General features: G+C 37.5%; 1 protein-coding gene across 3 annotated transcripts in view; it reads right to left on the minus strand.

The window, feature by feature from the left end:
• Positions 1–1,461: 1,461 nt before the first annotated feature.
• Positions 1,462–21,713, minus strand: part of LOC105468101 (trafficking kinesin protein 2) — a 76,122-nt gene continuing 55,870 nt past the window's right edge. For 2 of the 3 annotated variants that reach the window (XM_011718074.3, XM_011718073.3), the window contains exons 8-16: positions 21,103–21,233; positions 20,276–20,350; positions 18,444–18,581; positions 15,012–15,091; positions 13,547–13,750; positions 11,955–12,253; positions 10,460–10,726; positions 8,346–8,451; positions 3,011–5,477 (exon numbers count right to left, since the gene is read on the minus strand). In XM_011718074.3, the coding sequence (XP_011716376.2) occupies positions 4,802–5,477; positions 8,346–8,451; positions 10,460–10,726; positions 11,955–12,253; positions 13,547–13,750; positions 15,012–15,091; positions 18,444–18,581; positions 20,276–20,350; positions 21,103–21,233 (1,976 nt within the window). In that variant the 3' untranslated portion in view covers positions 3,011–4,801. Of the gene's footprint in view, positions 5,478–8,345; positions 8,452–10,459; positions 10,727–11,954; positions 12,254–13,546; positions 13,751–15,011; positions 15,092–18,443; positions 18,582–20,275; positions 20,351–21,102; positions 21,234–21,713 lie in introns of all 3 variants that reach the window. The other variant, XM_011718072.2, reaches the window with a different exon arrangement.

Below are 21,713 nucleotides of genomic sequence, written 5' to 3' on the forward strand. Positions count from 1 at the left end.
AATAAGCATTAGCTAGACCTGAAAAAAAGAGATATAATAATAATAATAAAATATGTGCCAGGTGCAGTGGCTCATGTCTGTAATCCCAGCACTTTCAGAGGCCAATGTGGGAGAATCGCTTGAGTTCATGAATATGAGACTAGCCTGGGCAGCATGGTGAGTCCCTATCTCTGCAAAAAATACAAAAATTAACTGGACGTTGTGGCACACGCCGGTAGTTCCAGCTACTTGGGAAGTTGAGGTGGGAGGATCAATTGACCCCAGGAGGTTGAGATTGCAGTGAGCCATGATGGCACAACTGCACTCAAGCCTGGGTGGCAGAGCGAGACTCTGTCTCAAAACAAACAAAAAACAGATACTAGCGAGGCTGTGGAGAAAAGGGAATGCTCATACACTGTTGGTGGGAATGTAAATTAGCTCAGCCACTTTGGAAGGCAGTTTGGAGATTTCTTGAAGAAATTAAAACAGAACTACCATTCAACCCAGTAATTCCACTATTGGGTATATATCCAAAAGAAAATAAATCATTCTACAAAAAGATACATGCGTTCATGTTCATCGCAGCATAATTCACAATAGCAAAGACATGGAATCAACCTAAGTGTTCATCAACGGTGGACTGGATAAGGAAAATGTGGTGTATATACACCATGTAAGAGTATGCAGCCATAAAAATCCCTGAAATCATGTCTTCATGGCAACATGCATATAAGTAGAGGCCATTATCCCAAGCAAATTAACACAGAAACAGAAAACCAAATACTGCATGTTCTCACTTACAAGTGGGAGGTAAACACTGGCTACTCAAGGACACAAAGATGGCAACAACAGAAACTGGGGACTATTACAGCAGGGAAGGAGCAGGGAAAGGGTTGAAAAACTACGTATTGGATGCTATACTCTGTATCTGGGTAACAGGATCAATCATACTCTAAGCCTCAGCTTCATGAAATATATCCAGGTAACAAACCTGCACATGTACCCTGGAATCTAAAACAAAAATGGAAATTATTAAAAAAAAAACAACAGAAATTAAATTGTGAAGGAGATTGAGTATCAAAAGACCTTTTCTGTTAGTGTCAAATTTAGTTTCTTGGAAACAATTTTTAAATAGCTAAGAGCGTCAACAGAAAACTGTAGGCTACAGGAAAAGAACTGCTTCACACTTCCTGAATCTTCTCAAACTTGGTATCTGCATATCAATGACTTTAGATTTTATTTTTATGTTGCTGTTACTTTTGCTAAGGAAGTATTATGGTATACATAGATACTGTCTATTCTATTTTTAAAAAATCTAGGAAAATACATTAAGATCTGTTTATTATTACTATTAGTGGTTTCTTGTGTATGTGTTGGTTTGACAAGTAGAGGTTGTTTTCTAACCAAAAACATAACACAAAAGAAAGATTTAGTACAGGATTACCTGTGCAAACAGCTGGGACAAAAACACAGGGAGACAAATGAAAATTTAAGCTACTCATGTTTATTAACTGATTTGCATTTGACAAAACAAAGATAGGTGCACAAAGAGCTGTCTGACAAAGTCAAATCCCAGGTATCGAACAATAGTATTCCCCTGGCTGCCCTAGTTGCCCACTCTGCGGGGGATGTGCTCTGCCATGCCACCACTCGGTTATCACACTGCGCTGCTGTTGGGCTGCATGTGGAGTACAGGTCTGCATGCATCTGACATCAGAGAAGTGGCCCACTCAACACTAACAGCCCCAGTTCGAGATGTCGCAAGTCGATGTTAGTAACCACCAAGTACTAATTCTGTACTAAAATGGTCAGAAAAGATAACAAGCTTTGAGTACTGTGTAAAATTATACCTTTTATCGAGAATAGGCTCTTGTAAGCTGCCTTGTAACTTATTTCCTCTCTTGCCAAAGTCTATCCATTAATGTCAAATCAAGAACATACACCACAAAATTTTCTAAAAAAGTACTTTAACAATGGTCATTAACTTCTCCCTAAGGACCCATGCCTAAGGTTATTTACATAAGATTTGGGATCTTCATAATTTAGGAGAACTTTAAATTCTGAGCTCAGGAAGATACTTTTCCTACTAGATAATAGGACACTCAGAAATACCTGAGGTATAATCACTGAAAACCTTCTTAAAGGAAAAAAAAAAAAAAAAGAAGATTGAGGTTTCCTATACTGGCATGAAAGTATACATACAATTTTTATCACAGAAAAAACTAAAATGTGAATAGTACCAAAACATAACAGATAAATTGGGAGGAACCAGCTATTAGGCTCCAATTCTTCTCACTATATTTTGCAGAAAATGCTAGTATTATAGAGATTATCAGGATATACCAAAAATGATTTTAGGTAGAAACTTCAAAAAACAGCAAAACCCAGTTTTAAGACAGGATTCATTTCTAGAGACATTACACATCAGTATACAATTAAGGTGTTTCCGGTGGAACATCAACATCAGTGTACTTCAAAAAAATCTAAGTCTGGTTCTTTTTAATCAGATGTCCTTATTTGGCTGCTAACACACCCCCACCACCCTGCCTTCAAAATGATCATTTAGTCATTAATTATAAAAAAGTATACAAATTATACTCAGTACAGAGCACGGCAAAATCTAGTTCAATTTATAGCTTTATGTAATACACATAAATCGGACAATTTAACTTTGTACTACTCTCTGGCCCTACAGTTTCCTACTTCCTGATGTTTCTTGGAAACTGTAACTGTTCAGGCAACAGAAACACTAATTACTTTCTTAGGGAAGAAATAAAAAATTTTAAGAATTGGCTAAAGTAAGCACCCCAGAGTCACTCTATGAAACACAAATTCAAATGGTATTTTTAAAAAGTGAATTGGAATATGTGGGAAATTTAAACAGCAGGGATTCTTCTATTTAGTGCCTGCCCCATTCAAGGACACTTATATTCACATATAAACCTGCTGGAATCCTTTCTGAATGTGTACGCTCTATTGACCTCAGCACAACTGAGTGAAGGGGAACGAAAGGGAGAGACCATCTTCATCCTTTGTTTTTGCAGAATTTATTTAGAAAAATTTTATTAAGAGATTCTAAAAAGTATAAGAAACGAACACATTTTTACCACTGCATTCATGTTGGCTTTTTTGAGCACATAGCTCTAAGTGGGGGGGTGGCGGGGATGCCTCAAAAGGGGAGAGGAAGGACTCTCCTTGGCCTGGGAATAGGTGTGCCTACGGGAACCACAGGAGCAAGAGTCAAGAGTTCTTCAGAAAATAGCCTTTAAGTCAGGACAAAGGAACAAAACATTTGCAAATTAAGCACCAAAAAGATTAAGTAATTTACTTGCCATTTTCATAAACAAAATAATTAGTCCACTGTCTCATCTTTTCTCTATCATGTCTTTTGTATAAAGACATTTCTTTCTGAGCTGCGTGTTGTCTAGACAAAGCCACGTCATCTGATGAGAAGCAGACTTTGCTCAGCAACATTGAGAAAAAACAGATCTACTTCTTTCCATTTCTTAGCCTGTGTCAACTGCTGAATGCTGAAACCTAACCCCAGAGCCTCACTTTGCCATTTCATACAGTTTGAATTAAAAAAAAAAAAAACCTTAGAGAAAAAGAAAAAGCTTTGACTCCCCCATTAAAAAGTTTATTCTCTAATTCTATAAATATCAAGAAGGCAGATGTGTTTTATTTTATTTGACATTAGGAAAAAAAAAAACACAATCTCAAAGCAAGCACCTGGGTTTTACTTCAGCTTATAATAATTTAATGTGCCTGAGAATTTTTGTGCAAATACATGTCATCTTTCATTAAAAATATGCATAGCGCACTTTGGAAAAAGTTGGTTTAGTTGCAACCAACTTTTCTCACAAAAAATTTTACATATATAAATATAAAACATTCCCTAATTCCTATTGATTGCACTTCTGGCTTAACCCCTTCCAGCCTCCAAGGAATTTTTAAAAACATGCAATTACGTTTGTATTCCTTGGCTACTGCACTTATTCAGAAGAAATATTCTAAAAACAAGTTTTCTTGGTTCCAATTTACTCACATTTTGCTTCTTAAAAGTAAATCCCTCCCATGCTCTACCCAGTTTTTTTTTTTTTTTTTTGGAGGTTGTATAAAAATACAAATTTAAAAAATGAACTTTTATTAATCATAAATACAAAATAATTGAGTGGTATTTGGGCTCCCAGGGGCTCAAAGGCCTGAAAACAGAAAGGAAAATAGGAGTCTCCACCTATGATTCAATGAAAAAGATGAAACTCCTAATTTTGCTAATGCTGCGAGCATATCATTTGATGGATGTATAATTTAACCAGATATTAACAGGGGAAACATATAAGCCATCTCACTATTGTCTCAGTAATAGACTGAGCTTACCCCACCAACCCTTCAGAATGGCTTTCTGTAAGCAATAAAGCTACTCCTTTTCTCTTCCCATCCTTCTAACCTGGGTTCTCTCTGCTTTATGCTTACCAGAAGTAAATGTGCCAGGAAGTTCAGTATCTCTGTATGTTTTAGTATTACTAAATTTATTTTTATTCACTTTTTATTTTCAAGACAACAAAACTCAACTGAAGGAGTATATTAAACCTTTCTTTCCTGCCTCTGAACACTCATGGCCCATTCATTTATACTTTCAATTTGCCCGACTTCCTCCATTAGGGCTCATCCCAATTTTATTTCCATTCCTCCATTCCCCCTTTCACATTCACAACCCTTGTGCAACATTCCTTTTCTCTCAAGTCAGACCAGACTACATGTTTCAGTGCGTATCTATCCCTCATGTGCTAATTTGTATAAGAGGCCAGTTAACTGCTGAACCTCAGTCCTCCTTCAGGACACCCATTTTGGGTGAGGATGTGCAAACTGGGGCAGCAAAGCTACCCATTATGACTGGAAGACTCTGATTCCTCCTTAGTCCACCTAATAAACTGCTACCTGAATTTAAATAAACAGCAGAATCTGGTTTTTGAAGACCAATTTCTGCCTCCTGGCATCTTCCATTCTCTTGGGCACCAGGGTTCTTGACCACTCTGGCTATCCCCAGTCTCTTCAGCCTGTCCACTAAATTCATCTTCAACTGGCCAACATCAGGAGGGTTCCGGGAGGGTCTCAAGCCATACATCTCCTGGAGAAATGTCTCAGCTGGTCGAGAGGCCAAAAAATTTTCAGAGAGATGCACTCGAGGCTCAAAGGGCAAAGGAGAAGGGCAAGGTGAGTGAGATGGTGAATTTGGTGGTGTGGAAGGGATAGCCAGGGATTTAGGGAGAGGCTGGAGGGGGTTCTCTGAAATTGGGCTGTGGTACACTTTGGCAGAGATGCCTCGTTCTTGTAGAAGTTTGGCCAAGCTCATGGTGCTACTGAAGGTTGTAGTGGAATCTCGTCGGTTGGTGATGGACTCACCAATGCTGAGTCTATAGGACAAGGCAGGAGAATTCACAGCCGTGTTGGATGAACTGCTACCACTACTTCCACAGGATAATGAAGGGAACCCAGAGCTTAAAAAAAAAGTAAGTGGGAGACAGTGTTTAAGAATAAAAAGCAAGCCCCAAGCTGACATTTAAAGTAATTATAGTAGTTATCCTTGGTAAATATAAAGTAACAGGCAACAAACACATCTGTAAGTGCACGCTGTGGAACAGATCTGGGAAATGAAAATTTGACATGAGACTTCAATGATTAATTATTTGTAATTTGTAACTTAGTAATTAACTTAGTAAAAGATATTTTCAGTAGGATATGAAAGGTATTGCTGTACTCTTAGATAACTTTACTCTTAAATTTTAACTCTAAAATGTACATCTGTAGAAATACAATTAAATTTTATGACAGAAAGTAAAGAAATTTGAAGATTAAGGAAAGTAATCTTTAGAATGTTTATTTATATATCCATTCCATAAAGTGAGATACATTGAGACAATAATCCATAACAGTTTACCAACTTTTAAAAAAATTAAACATGAAATGCTCTTCTGGGAGAAGTTTCCTTCTTTTTAATCTTTTAATTTTATTTTATTGCGAAATAATAAACTTCTAATTGTTAAATTTTATTTTCTCAAGAAGTGTTAATTTCAAACAATGATAGTATAAAAATATCCATAGAATGAATTTTTCTCAACCTTGACTTGAAACATGTGTTTTTAGGAAATTAAAAACAACTAATAGCTTCAACATCTATTCAGTAATACTTCTTCAGCATTACTTCAGTATTCAGTAATACTACTGAACATACAGAAGTGAAGGTAAGCTTGTGCAGAGGACTGGCCCTGTAAATCTTGCAGTTTGGCTAACTCCGGGTATATAGCCCCAGCTGCGTTATTTATTAGTTGTCTGCCCTAGGACCAGTGACCTCAACCTTCCATGCCTCAGTTTACTTAATACATACTCAGTTGCCCTGCCCACTTTTATAATAATCAAATGAGAAAATTCTTATTTTATGCTTAGTCAAAAAGAAAAACTAACCAATCATGTACTTAAGGAAACGGTAATGGAATGGAGATGGTACTTCTTTAGCCAATTTCCCCGCAAAACAAATGTTACCAGTATTTAATAGATCAACTTTCACTTCAACACAAAATACTCAATACATTAAACATCAGGATATCAAAAATTTTAAAGATTATGAACAAAACACAAGCTTACAATTAACAAACTTTCTAAAGCACCAACTTGTATAGAAGCAGCAAAATTCAAATAAGTTTGACTCCGTAGTCAAACCAGTCCAACTAAAAGCCTCTGATCCGGAATAGTCTATATATTGTATTCCCAGTCTCTAATCTCCCTATTTCTACTAGACTCTAGAACTGCCTGTCCTTACCCAAATTGTACACTTCATATAATGGCATCAACCTGTATTAAGAGTCTCCTCAAGAACCAATTTTGTAAAACTTGTTATCTTGATGACTATAAGAACAATGTAGAAAAAAATGCAGATTTTTTTTTGTTACAGACTTTATTGGGATCTTTAGTGGATATCATCCAAATGCTTCCCTAAATAATTCATTTGTTTCTATTTTATAGACATGGTGAATCATAATCTTATTTCCCTCCACACTTGCAGCTAGAAAGTTAAGACTCAAATACGTGGCTAACCTTAGCAAGCTAACATGGCTAACATAAGACTTTATGGTACAATTTGCACACTAGATTTATTCTTTTACCCATTTTATATCCTTACTCTTGATTCCCCTTTGCAACATCTTTTTTTTCTACTTCTAGTTAACATTATTCTTTAATGCATTTAAAGTAATTATGGTAGTTATCCTTGGTAAATATAAAGGGACAGGCAACAAACACATCAGTAACTGTGCACTGTTACACGTTCTACATATCTTTAAAAGCCACCTTAGACCCTTTTGGGAATTGTTAGGATGGAAATGGCATCAATATGGCTTAATAAGGGACTACATATTAGAATATTCAAGTTTTAGCCTACGTAGTAAATAATTTGGCCTTGCCCAGAGAGGTCTGGCCTTTGCCCTCCGCTCCTCGGAGGCAATCTATGTCACAATAGGAGTGTCTTTGGCTAGAGTGGAGGCTGATCACACTAAATCTTAGGGTGGGCCAGGCCACACCCAACAGTCTTAGGGTGAGGAATGGCCATGCCAAAAAGACCAACCATGTGATTTAGGGTAGGGCCTTTGAGTCATGCAGTATCAGTTGGCCAGAAGGCTGAGTTCAACTCTGTTGAACTGAGTTCAGTCAATCATACCTACACAACAAAGCCTCAATACAGACAGACTGTAAGCACTAATACTTGGGTGAACTTACCTGGTTGGTAATATTCTGTGTGTACCGTCACATATCAATACTAGGAGAGTAATGAATCCTAAGGACACATGTAGAATCCTCTAAGACTCTGCCCTATGCCTTTCTTCCTTTGGACAATTTTAACCTGTATTCTTCCCTTGTAATACAGTAGCCACAAGTATAACAACTTGCTGTGAGTTCTGTGAGATCTTCTAGCAAATTACTGAACCTGAAAGTGGTTTTGGGAACCCTCTGCACTTGCAGGTGTTGTCAGAAGTGAAGGTGAGCTTGTGCAGAGGACGGGCCCTGTAAATCTTGCAGTTTGGCTAACTCCGGGTATATAGCCCCAGCTGGGTTATTTATTAGTTGCCTGCCCTAGAACCAGTCACCTCAACCTTCCATGCCTCAGTTTACTTTACACAATACATACTCACTTGCCCTGCCTACTTTTATAATAATCAAATCAGAAAATGCAACGTGAAAATATTCTAAAGACACATTATCACAGAACATTAATTAACATTCTAGAAATTAAAATGAAGGTAATTTTTAAAAGAAATTCATGAAAATATAGCTGAGGAAAGAAGTGAGGCCCCAGATTTCCCAGGCACTCTTACCTGGGGGTAACCTGAGTGATGTCAGAGGGATGTAATATTCTACAGGTGGTGAAAGTGAATGTTGAGTTTGTGCATGACAGGCACTTTCCTGGATTGGCGGTTGCGACTGAAATAGATTTTTAGGGAGCAAATACAAGATTGAAAGACTAGATTAATAACGTAAAAAGCTCATCATTATTTATTCATAATATAGCATTTATCAAGTACCTTTTGTACTAAAAATCCCCAAATCTGGAAATGAAATAAATATACATAAAGATTGTACTAGTATTAACTGGTTAGTATATAGGTGAATCCAATACTTTAAAACTGTAAAGCAAAAGGCATAAACAAAGCTTAGAAATGAGAAAAGAAAACTGAAAAAATACATTAAAAAAATCAAGATCTAGTTATCCAAGTGATTCAGTCAAATTTATCTACGCTGGTGGTTCTCAAAGTGTGGTCTGAAGCCTCTGTGGGAGTCTACAGGTCAAAGCTGCTTTCACAGTAATGTTAAGACAGAGGCCTTTTCTTTGTGATGGGTTTACATTTGCACTGCTGGTGCAAAAGCAATGGAAGGCAAAACTCCTAGCTCCTCAGCACAAATCAAGGCAGTATCACCAAGTTGTCCTAGTCTTCTTAATTGTTATGCACTTGGTATTTCTTAAAAAGCCATATTCACTGAAGAATGTCCTTGAAGTAGCAGTAAAAACTATCTATTAAATTTTGAATGTTGGCCCTTGAGTCGCTTTCCTGTTCTGTGCGATGAAATGGGAAAGATGTATTAAGCACTCTCGCTGCACACGGAGATACGGTGGTTATCCAGAGGAAAACACTTGTGCAACTGATTTGAAATTTGGTCATGGAATACCATTTTTACTTTAAAGAACGAATAGACAAACTATAGTTATTCAGACTTGGGTGTTAAGAGAGACATGTTAAAAATGAATGAAGTGAGCCTCTCCCTTCAGGAAAAACAGCTAACAAAACGTGAGCTTTCAAGAAAAAGTTAGTTTTGGAAAACTTGTATCTACCACTGAAAGCATGAACATCCTTAAAGACTTTTCTGATGAGATAGGTGGTGATATTAATATGATTTTAATATTTTTATGTAATAAAATGTGCCAACATTTGGAAAATCTGCATAACTCCATGAACCAATCAACATTTTCTAAATGATCAATGCATGATGTTAAAAATCAAGCATGGGTGAAAGATATATTCAAAATGCAGGATATGAACATTGCATTTTATTTAATTTTAATTTTAATTTTTTGTTAGTAGAGACAGGGTTTCACCATGTTGGCCAGGCTGGTCTCAAACTCCTGACCTCAGGTGATTGCCCACCTCGGTCTCCCAAAGTGCTGGGATTACAGGTGTGAGCTACCAGCCTGACCAATGCATTTTAACGTTAACAAAGTAATGAAAAGTTAATTGTTAGGGTTTCAGATCTCACATTGCTACAAATGTTCAAGAAACTACTACTTACCTAGTTTTAGTGTAATGTCAAAAAATAGCTACAAATATCTGAAAAGACTATTAAAACACTCTTTCCTTTTCCAACTGCATGTTTGTGCCTGGCTGCATTTCCTTCATATTGTTCAACTGAAACAACATATTGCAACAGACTGAAGGTAGACGCTGATAATGAGAATAAAGCTATTTTGTATTAAGTCAAAAATGAGAGACTTGCACAACTGTTTTTCTCACTATGAAAAAAATAGCTATTTTTCATAAAACATATTTGTGTACAATTATTTTAAATGAGTTAATACACATTTTTATAGTTTCTCAGTTTTGATTTATGATATATTAAATGTCAATAGATATAACCTACACAGATAGGCTCTCTGGAATTCTCAGTGATTTTTAGGGGTGTAAAGAGTTCCTGAGCCCAAAAGGTTTGTGAACCACTGACCTGAATTCATCCAGCTCTCTACCTAATCTACTAATGCAGGCTGGCTAAGATAAAGTGGAGGGGATTAGGAATGCCACTAATGCTATAGATTTTCATTATCTGATATCCAAGATTGAGCACCTTCCAGTGAGCAGAATTAGCCAGCTGACTATCTAATAAGTCAGAATGCAAAGTACTTCTGGTTACTATACCACATTTGACCAGACACTCTTCTCACCTGTAACTGGTCCACCTGCTGAAGTAATGGGTGGTAGGAAGATCCCCGTTACTGGCTTGGATGTTGACAGTTTCTCTTCCACTTGAAGAGGTTGCTGAACCTGAAAAGTAATACCCTCCTCTTCATCCTCTTCTAAATCTGAGATGTGATAAATGGTATCCCTGGGCAACTGGGTAAAGCCTTTAGTAATGACACCTGGTCGTGGATCAAGGATGGTTCCCAAGTTTGGCTGAGCAAGCTGCTGCCAGTGATACAGAGTTTGTGATCCTGAATACGCAAAACAAAGGAGGGGGAAAAGGCATGTTTACATTTCCCACAAATCTTAAAACAGAAACTAAAATTATATGTGTAGTAACAATAATGACAGCAATAAAACTATTTATTTAGTGTTAATAATTTGGTAAAAGCTGCAAATTAGTTTTCAGTGGAAGATGACAAGATGTCAAAGGTATGAGTAATAATCTGTTTTAACAGCTAACTTTGAGAAGGACATCTAAAGGGGTGAAAAAAACCCCAAGGAGACACCCTGAATAGGAAAGGAGCTTAGCTGCTGAGGCAGTGATGGAAGACAGGTGCCTAAGAGGTGAGCTGTATTTTCCCAGGTGACAAAAAAGTCAAATACTTCTCTGGCCTGGAACTATGCCTATGAAGTTGAAAGTCAAAAGCCAGGCTCCCAGGGAGAACAGGAAAATGAAGAAGATAATGAAAAAGAGGATATGTTCTACTAGTTCCAGACTATAGAACCGTGGTGAATGATCACCCCAAGCAACCGCACCAGATGCGATGTCTAATTATGTCACTGTAGTAATTTCATCCTAAAAATGGCAACTCCAGCAAATATCTGCACTGATCATTAATGAATACAACTAAGTTATAAAATCTTTGAGTTTGAGGGGTCTTTATAGGTTACATACTCAAAATTTTATTTAATGCAGAACTCTTTTTAGGATAATATAAGAGAATCATTCAATGATTGTCATTATTCCAGAAAACAAAGGAATTTATTTTGAATTCAAGTTTTTTCTTAGGAGAGAATAGAAACTGAACTGAAAAAAGAAAAAATACAGGCACACACACCTCTAAGTCAATTATACTTTTGGGTAAAAAACTCTTTTGAAAAGGAAGGTAGAGATGAATTATTATCTCTAGATCATTATCATTTATCGTATCTTATTCATCTAACCATGGAAACTGCTGTCGATGATATTCCTTAGCAAAGGACAGAAAAAGATTACTCCTCCTCCCTGCTCAGGTTTATATTAAAAAACATCAGTAGAAGAGAACTGCTGGCTGATGATTCAGAGACTGCAACTCTCTTCATTCATTAATTTTCCACAAAGTACTACAAAGTCTTGCCACCCAAACAGCAAGGTTAAGGGATAAAAAAAGATCATCTGCACATAATGCTCCTAAAATTAAGACACAAATCTCAATTCCAGGGAAAGGAACTTCCAGTAAGTCACATGGCTTAGTAAGGGCGCTACTGATTTATTACCTTCAAGCGGCTTGACAATTTGTAATTTTTCTGGCATAAAACCTCGAAGGCAACTGGCACTGCTGAGGTCTGTGATCTCTGACTGGTTGGTGCAGAGGGAGACAAGGCTCTCTGTCGGGGTGACACAGCCACTAACCCCTTCCTTCTGGTCAGCCAGAACCTGGATCTTCCGCTGCCATTCTTCAGCGAAGAACTGCTTCTCACTTAAATAGTTCTGTCGACGCAAGTTAAGGCGATGCAGTGCTGTAGCCAAATCACTGTCTCCAGAGGGTCCTGGTTGGCCCATCTTCTGGGAGCTCCTATAGGAAAATTGCGTTCACTAATTAGATCTTGAGGATCATCAGCACGACCCAGACCTCTCCCTTCTATAATGGAGAGCATTCAAGAGACTGATCTTAAAAACATGGTATTTTCCTAGATACCTGGAATATAGAAGTAATAACAACAAACCAAAATTACCAACAACACTATACATCATTTTTACAGATCATTTCAAATGACTTGAAAGGCAAGATAATACTTTATTGATATTCTGTGCTTTCTGAATTTTCTATTTCATTTAATTTATGAAACTACACATTCAACCATCTATAAATTCTTATTAGGTGGTCACAAAAGTAAATATTATATTTTGCTGAATCTGTATCATGGATTGCAAGAGGTACTATTATTTTATGTATCATAAAGAAGGAAAAAAATGCTACCCATTAAACTAAGGCATACTATTAGTTACAAAAGATAACCATTTAAAAAATATTAAAATATGAAAAAAATTTTCTTTGGGCCACCGAATCACCCATCAACACCGCAGAACATTTAAAAGAAAACAACAAAATTTGTACATAATACTGCATTTTTATAGTTCACTGATGCCCATTTTTTCACTTCAACACTTTTGAAACTGGAAGCTATCTTATAATTGATATCAAATGGAAGACTGGCAAGCTGAGTTGTGGGTACTCTGGGCTACTTGGGTATAAATCCACATAAATGTGTTTACGATCTTCTCCTAAGATAATTGTGTAACAGTGAGGCAGTAGGACACAAAGCTACTGTGGGTACAGAACACTGCCCAGAACAGACCAGGCAATGCAACTGAAACCTGGTGTGATGAATTGCCATGTTAGGAAACATTGCCCTTTGGTGCCAAACATCTATCTTTCAAAGCTTTCAGCTCACTTTTCAGTAAAGTTGTTTACCATCTAGCTATATAGAATTCAATGTATTAATAAAAAGAATGAAAAAAAAAATCTAAGTTTAAATAAACAGAAAATCGACAGCACCTTGATGGTCCTCAAGATGTATTCAAACTTACATTTATCCTGAAAATCACCAAAATGGTTGAGATTATGAGCATGGATTATGAGAAGGTGTCATCCGATGTATTCATGCTAGTGACCAAATAGATCAAAAAAATTTGACTTTGGCATGATCTGTCCCACAAATAATAATACAAGGCATCATAAGTGAAGGAAAACTGACAGTTCCAGAACCTTCTTGGGACAGTAGAGTAATGCTGGAATGTGCGTATGTGAATCTGGTGAGGCAACGTGAAAAGAAATGCAGAATCACTGTTATCATCGGATTCCTACCCTGCAACTTCCTCTGAGCTGCTCCCCTGGTTCAGGAGTGATTTGTCCTCTGTTTGCTGAAGACCAGACTCAAAAGGTTTTGCTGTCATGATGACACTTGAATGGTTGGAGCCTGGAATGGGTAACAGAGCTGGGAACGAGATAGAGCGGCCCCGTGTGTCATTGGCAATCCTGACGGTATCAAACACCCGCTTCTGTTGGGCTCTGTCAAAAAAGGAAGTGTTCATTATTATCACTGCTAGCCACTAAAGCATCTAGAGAAGAGGCATGGATGTGCAGTCCATCAGAAATAAAGCCACCCTGAGGAGTTTCTATAGTTTAGGAGAAATCATCAGAAAATAAGCTTTCCGCTGCATAAATGTCTTCTTTTGAGAAGTGTCTGTTGATAACCTTCGCCCACTTTTTGATGGAGTTGTTTTTTTCTTGTAAATTTGTTTGAGCTCTTTGTAGATTCTGGATATTAGCCGTTTGTCAGATGAGCAGATTGCAAAAATTTTCTCCCATTCTGTAGGTGGCCTGTTCACTCTGATGGTAGCTTCTCTGCTGTGCAGAGAAATGCAAATCAAAACCACAATGAGATACCATCACACAACAGTTAGAACGGTGATCATTAAAAAGTCAGGAAACAACAGGTGCTGGAGAGGATGTGGAGAAATAGGAACACTTTTACACTGTTGGTGGGACTGTAAACTAGTTCAAACATTGGGGAAGACAGTGTGGCGACTCCTCAAGGATCTAGAACTAGAAATACCAATTGACCCAGCCATCTTATTACCGGGTATATACCCAAAGGATTATAAATGATGCTGCTAAAAAGACACATGCACATGCACACGTATGTTTACTGCGGCACTATTCACAATAGCAAAGACTTGGAACCAACCCAAATGTCCATCAGTGACAGACTGGATTAAGAAAATGTGGCACATACACACCATGGAATACTATGCAGCCACAAACAAGGATAAGCTCATGTCCTTTGTAGGGACATGGATGAAGCTGGAAACCATCATTCTGAGGAAACTATCGCAAGGACAAAAAAACCAAACCCTGCATGTTCTTACTCATAGCTGGGAACTGAACAATGAGAACACATGGACACAGGAAGGGGAACATCACACACCAGGGCCTGTGGGGTAGGGGAAGGGGGGTGGGATAGCATTAGGAGATATACCTAATGTAAATGACGAGTTAATGGGTGCAGCACACCAACATGGCACATATATACATATGTAACAAACCTGCACGTTGTGCACATGTACCCTAGAACTTAAAGTATAATAAAAAAAAAAAAAAGAAAAGAAGCTTTCAAACAAGAGAACTCTCTCACAAATGAGGACACTGTGAGGAAAACACTGAACAGTAAGCAAATTACTACTGAATCTCATAATACCACTTTGGATTGTGGCTTCTTTTTAATTTCTATTCCAATAATTGAGTAACAACACATGTGATCTGTACTTACTTTTGTTTAAAGAGAGAAGATTCCTCATCCAAACTCAGCTTTTTACGCATAGTCCCCTCAATTTCAGCTGCCAAGGATTCCTAAGAAAAAGAGTTTGAGATTTCTAAAGTGATTGTTGCCCTTAAATGAACCGTCTCTACAACCCTATACTTTGGTGTTATAATAAAATACAAGGAAATAGTCAAGGCTAACATTCATGGGAAAAAAGACATTCTGGAAATATAACTTTTAAATAAGACTCAACTACCTTTTCATAATTTTTTCAAATAGGAAAGTAGTGGAAAAGCTAATATGATAAATAGAAAATATATGTGCAGGCACAAAAAAACAAAAAGTCTGAAAGGCTGTAAACCCAGTGTTGACAGTGATTCTGTAGAGGGTGGGATTTAATGGTATTTAACAATTTCTTTTTGCTTTTCTGTAATTTCTAGCTTTTCTATAATAAACATGTATAGCTGGCTGGGCACCGTGGCTCATGCCTGTAATCCCAGCACTTTGGGAGGCCGAGGCGGGCGGATCACGAGGTCAGGAGATCAAGACCATCCTGGCTAACACGGGGAAAACCCCATCTCTACTAAAAATACAGAAAAAAAAAAAAAAAGAAAAGAAAAAATTAGCCAGGCGTGGTAGCGGGCGCTTGTAGTCCCAGCTACTAAGGAGGCTGAGGCAGGAGAATGGCGTGAACCGGAAGGCGGAGCTTACAGTTAGCCGAGATGGCACCACTGCACTCCAGTCTAGGCGACAGAGCGAGACTCCGTCTCAAAAAAACAAAAACAAAAACAAAAACAATAAAACCAACAAAAACATGTATAGCTTTTATAATATTAAACATGTATAGCTTTTATAATATTAAAAAATAACTTAAAAAAGCAAGCAAGCTTCCTCTTCCCCCGGTCAGGGATGAGGACTAAATCCAGTGTTGACAGTGATTCTGTGGAGGGTGGGATTTAATGGGATTTAATAATTCCTTTTTGCTTTTCTGTAATTTCCAACTTTTCTGTAATAAATATGTATGGCTTTTATAATATTCAAAAATCATTTAAAAAAATGAGCAAGCTTCCTTTTCCCCTGGTCAGGGATGAGGATTCAACTAATATGAGTGACATGGCTCAGTGGGGCTAAGCTGAGGATGACTGGAATTGGAGGCAATGGTGTGAATTCATGATTTTATATATACACATATGGATGAAAACATATATATATATATAGTATAGGTATAGGTATGAAATACATATATTTCCTAGTTCTATTTGTTGAGAGGACCTAGAAGCCACAATACTCTAGTGGCAATCAATGGGCACACCTAGCACCCAGATCTTGGATTCAAAATACCATTCTTCAATAAAAGCAACCAGAGCTCTTTGGAGAAATGGTTGATTCCAGGGCTGGGACAAAAGTACAAGATGAGCTTAAAGGAGACCCTACTGACCATATCTAGGACAATCTGAATATCAAAATAGATAATAATAATCATAGCTTGTAATCTATTGAATAAAATAGAAATCCTTAAGTCCATGACATACCTAAGTGAACAAATGAACAAATAAATGGAACAGAAATGCGCTAACTTACAAAAGAAAAATGTCAATTAATAAATGTTGAAAAATGATGAAATTTGAAAATCACCGTTTGGCAGTCATCACTGCAATAACTCTGCCAGATAAGAACCATCAATGGGTGCTAAAACTAGTGGGTAATAGCTTGATGAGGAATAGGATACTTAGTCTCAAATTATCTCTCATAAAATGTTTACTTTGATCACTTGGTTGGGGTAGTATCTGCCAATTTTCATCACTACACGGTGAATTAGTAGTGTTAATTTAATTGTTAATTACCATTAACTTTACAGTGGAAAAAACCAGCAGATTACCTTAGCCAAGAGACCAAAGTTAATTAATACCACCTGTAATGGGCTAAACAGCCATTATGCACCTCTTGAAACCATGCTCTGAGAATATGGCATTATTTCTGCCAAAAATGCATTACCAGAATCTAATCATGAGGATGCATCAGACAATCCTAAACTGAGGACATCCTACAAAGGCCATGAAAGAGAAATAAAGACAGAAGAACTGTCCCAGATGGAAACAACAAAATTCAAAGTAGCCTTTAAAGGACAATAGTGAGACAACTGGAAAAATTCGAATGGGCTCTGTGGATTAGATGATACTACTGGATAAACACCAACTTCCTGAAGCTGATGGTTGTAGTGTGTTTATGTAGGACAGTGTCCTTAAGAGTGTCCAAATGTCCTTGTTTTTAGTAAATACACACTTAAGTACTATGGGGTAATAGGGTATATCAGCAACTTACTGTTAAAATAGCCCAGTGGGAAAAGAAAGAGAGAGAGAGATTGAATGATATGGAAAAAGCAATAACATGTTAAAAGCTGAAGAATCGATGTGAGGGATATACAAAAGTTCTTCATACTATTCTTGGAACTTTATTCTAACTTTAAAATTATTTCAAACGTAAAAAACAAAATTATGCCTCCCTATTTTTAAGAAAATCTATTAAAATTTATAGTTTCAGTCTTTTGAAAAAGTTCACAGGATTGCACAGAAGAATCAGATTGTTAAAATAACTCTTTTGAACTAACATTACAAATTCTAACATAAACTCAGAAGTTTTTATTAATATTCTTAATCCAAAAAATACCGCTTATAAATGAATTAAACAAAAATGAATCTTGTTCTCATAAAGCCTACATTCTAACAAGTTAAAAATATCAGGAGACGGCCAGGCATGGTGGCTCACGCCTGTAATCCCAGCACTTTAGGAGGCCAAGGCAGGCGGATCACGACGTCAGGAGATCGAGACCATCCTGGCTAACACGGTGAAACCCCATCTCTACTAAAAATACAAAAATTAGCTGGGCGAGGTGGCGGGTGCCTGTAGTCCCAGCTACTCGGGAGGCTGAGGCAGGAGAATGGCGTGAACCTGGGAGGCGGAGCTTGCAGTGAGCCGGGATCACGCCACTGCACTCCAGCCTGGGTGACAGAGTGAGACTCCAACTCAAAAAAAAAAAAAAAAAAAAAAAAAAAAAATCAGGAGACTCAAGATTTATTGAAAGAGGTTTTAGATATTCAAAGCACCATTTAAGTAAGTGGCAGGTCGTGGGCATAGGGTAGGATGATCCAAGTTTAACTAGTTCTATGGTACACAGCTGTAAACTGAATTTCGTTAGGGCTCATCTTACGTATTATTGATACAATATATCTGTAAAGTCACCGGTTAGAATAAATAAGAGTATTAAGGAAGATGTCAATATACAAATTAGGACCTAAATCAATAATTGGAGTCCAGAAACAAGGACAAACCATATAATCTCTTCTCAAGATGCTTTATGTCATCATAAACCACATCACTTTTAGGACAAACTAATCTTAAACAAATTTCATTAAATACGTAGCATCTTTCTTAGTCGCTTACCCCAGTAAAAGCTCCATATGATTGGGAGAAGTAGAGATGAGCAGCAGGGCCAGATCTACTACGAAGTTCCTTTATTTCTTCTTGAGATTCATGTAACATTCCTAGACACTCCATATTCCTGTCTTGTAACTCATGCAGCTAAAAGAAAGGATGGTAGTGTACTTTATTGCCTTCCCAAAACAACATTAGGGAAAAAAACCCCAAAACCTTTTGGGATAAGGATTAATTTTATCCAGAGGGCTAGCTAACTTTATGAATATAACTTTAATACAAAGACTAAAACAAACTAAGCAAGAAGAGTATATATATTTTGAGCTACCAGAATTAGGGAGGGGTGTCTTGGCCAAAATTATACATGAATGTGACTTCCTGAAAGTCTGAAACGTAGCCAGACTACCAGAACTGTTAATTTAATATTGAATGCTTCATACCCTTAACAGAGGAAGTATAACAGCTGTAGTCAAGTTAGGTTTAGTATAATACTAATCTTTTTAAAAAAATCACTCTGAAGTCTGTAAGTGACAAGATCAAGAGTCTACAAAGTATTATATACAATGTCAGGGTCCTCAATACTCCTAAACAAGTAGTTTTCGACCCTGGTTTCAGAATCTTCTTTACAACTAGACACACATATCTGATAAAAGAGTACATAATTTTCAGAGTATATTTTAACTGTAAAATTTCTTCAAGTGCAGTATATGCCCCAGCTCATCAGAATCACCAGGGTTGAAGATGCTTACTAAAAAATGCAGATTCTAGGCTCTCACACCAGACCACTTGAAGTAGAAGCTCTTGGGATGGTGCCTGGAAATCGCCATTTAAAACTTGCTCTCCCAGGTGATTCTCTCCCCTTCCCTCCTACAAGGTATCACTCTGCTGCCCAGGGTTGAGTGCAGTGGTGTGATTATGGCTCACTGCAGCCTCAATCTTCTGGGCTTAAGCGATCCTTCTACCTCAGTCTCTCAAACAGCGGGGACCACAGGCATGCACCACTACACCTAGCTAATTTTTTAATTTTTTTGTAGAGACAAGGTTTCCTTATGTTGGACAGGCTGGTCTCAAATTCCCGGGCTCAAGCCATCCTCCCACCTTGGCCTCCCAAAGTGCTGGGATTATAGGCATGAGCTACTGTGCCTGGCCCCAGGTGATACTAATGCATGCTAAAGAAACACTAAGTTATATTTAATAAATAAAATTTTATGTAGATAGAAAGTAAGAGATTTTTTTGCTACTTCTCCTGACATACTTGCAAAAAGATTTACTACTAGAAATTATCTTATTTTAAAAACTGTTGAGCTAGTTTAGGTCGACAGGTAAAAGAGTGATATACTCCTAAAGAATCTTATAAAGTTGAAGTTTTCCCTATTAATCAAGAAGAATGTTGCCACGTTACTAGTTTTAGAGACAGGACTTTTAAAACGCTTTATTTATTTATTTAGACGAAGTCTTGCTTTGTTCCACTGCAATCTCTACCTCCTAGGTTCCAGGATTCTCCTGCCTCAGCCTCCTGGGTAGCTGGGATTACAGAGGCCTGCCACAGCTGATTTTTGTATTTTTAGTAGCAACAAGGTTTCACCATGTTGGCCAGGCTGGTCTTGAACTCCTGACCTCAAGTGATCCACCCACCTCGGCCTCCCAAAGTGCTGAGATTACAGGCGTGAGCCACCACACCCAGCCAAAATGTTTTGTCTTAGATCTCATAATTTCATCTTAACCTTTTGCTGTTGCTTTTTAAATTTGGTAATTCCCCTTTAATAATTCTTATTCATGAAGATGAAAGAAACTAGTCATTCTTTCCCCTCCTGAATTATACAAGATAAAGATTTCATTACCTCCATTGTCAGCTGTCGTTGGGCATCTTTGGAAGCTTGCAGGTGAAGTTTTAGTTCTTCCTTCTCAATCACATGCTAACAACACATTAAAAAAGACATGTGAAGCCTTTCCAAGTAAAATATAGTTACTTTCTTTTTCTTTTTTTTTGAGACAGAGTCTCGCTCTGTCACCCAGGCTGGAGTGCAGTGGTGTGATCTCGGCTCACTGCAAGCTCCGCTGCCTCCCAGGTTCACGCCATTGTCTTGCCTCAGCCTCCCAAGAAGCTGGGACTACAGGCGCCCGTCACCATGCCTGGCTAATTTCTTTGTATTTTTAGTACAGACGGGGTTTCACCATGTTCACCAGGATGGTCTCGATCTCCTGACCTTGTGATCCGCCTGCCTCGGCCTCCCAAAGTGCTGGGATTATAGGCGTGAACCACTGCACCTGGCCAAATATAGCTATTTTCTTTCTTATAAAGACATGTGAAGAATTTCTCTCTGGGGTATCATCTTAGAGCCTATAAAAAGCTAACTTTTCAAAAGCTAAATAAGATGGGCATTCAAATACAAAGCCTATGAAGGTGTTCAGAGGACAATGGGCATGAGTCAATAATTTATACCACTTTCTGAGGAAGCGCTAACCCCATTTTACAAAGAGAAATAGTGACTTGAAAGTACTTATTCATGATATATTGTATGACGTAAAGATGATTAAAACAGCAATCAGGGCATTTTAAAAGGGCAGGGACCATGTTTATTTTGCTTACTATATCTAGCACTTAGTATGGTGTAAGATACTATGTCAGTGCTTAACAAATATCTGTTGAATGAATGAATAAACCTACTTCTTTAAGTTTATGCTGAAGGTCTACAATCTGCGACAAAAGAGAGGAAATCTCTTCTTGGTATCGAATCAGCTCGTCACTCTTCCCTGACAATTCTTCAGTCATTCTGGACATCTGAGCATTTGTTTCACCTTGGAAGCAAAAAATATATATTTTTAATTAATATAAATGCAGAGAAGGAGTTGGCAAACTATGACTTGTGAGCTAAATCTTGTTTTATAACAAGCACTGAACTGTTGTGAATAGATTTTTCTTAACATTAAAAAAAAAAAAAAATCCAGAGAAACCGATAGAGAAAAATAAAGGTTCTTCTGAAATAGGCTAATGCTGGGAATCGAATAGGAGTCAATGAAGCTAAAAAGAGAGATGACTTATAAAGGCAAGCAGGCTAAAGGTTTTGCTTCAATCCTTTTCTTTATGAAAACGATATTTGCTCAATCTTTTTCTTTATGGAGGAAAGAGGGCTGAAAGGAGAGCAAGTGCAAAGAGATAATCTCATTCATTTCTTTGAGAACTCTTTAGGGACATAAAATCCCACAAGCAATGAAAATTCATCTTAACAAATCTAACAAAGGAACATTTCCAGAATGGAACAGTCACAATCTATGACA

The sequence above is a fragment of the Macaca nemestrina genome, chromosome 11 (assembly GCF_043159975.1).
Source record: "Macaca nemestrina isolate mMacNem1 chromosome 11, mMacNem.hap1, whole genome shotgun sequence".
Taxonomy (NCBI): Eukaryota; Metazoa; Chordata; class Mammalia; order Primates; family Cercopithecidae; genus Macaca; species Macaca nemestrina.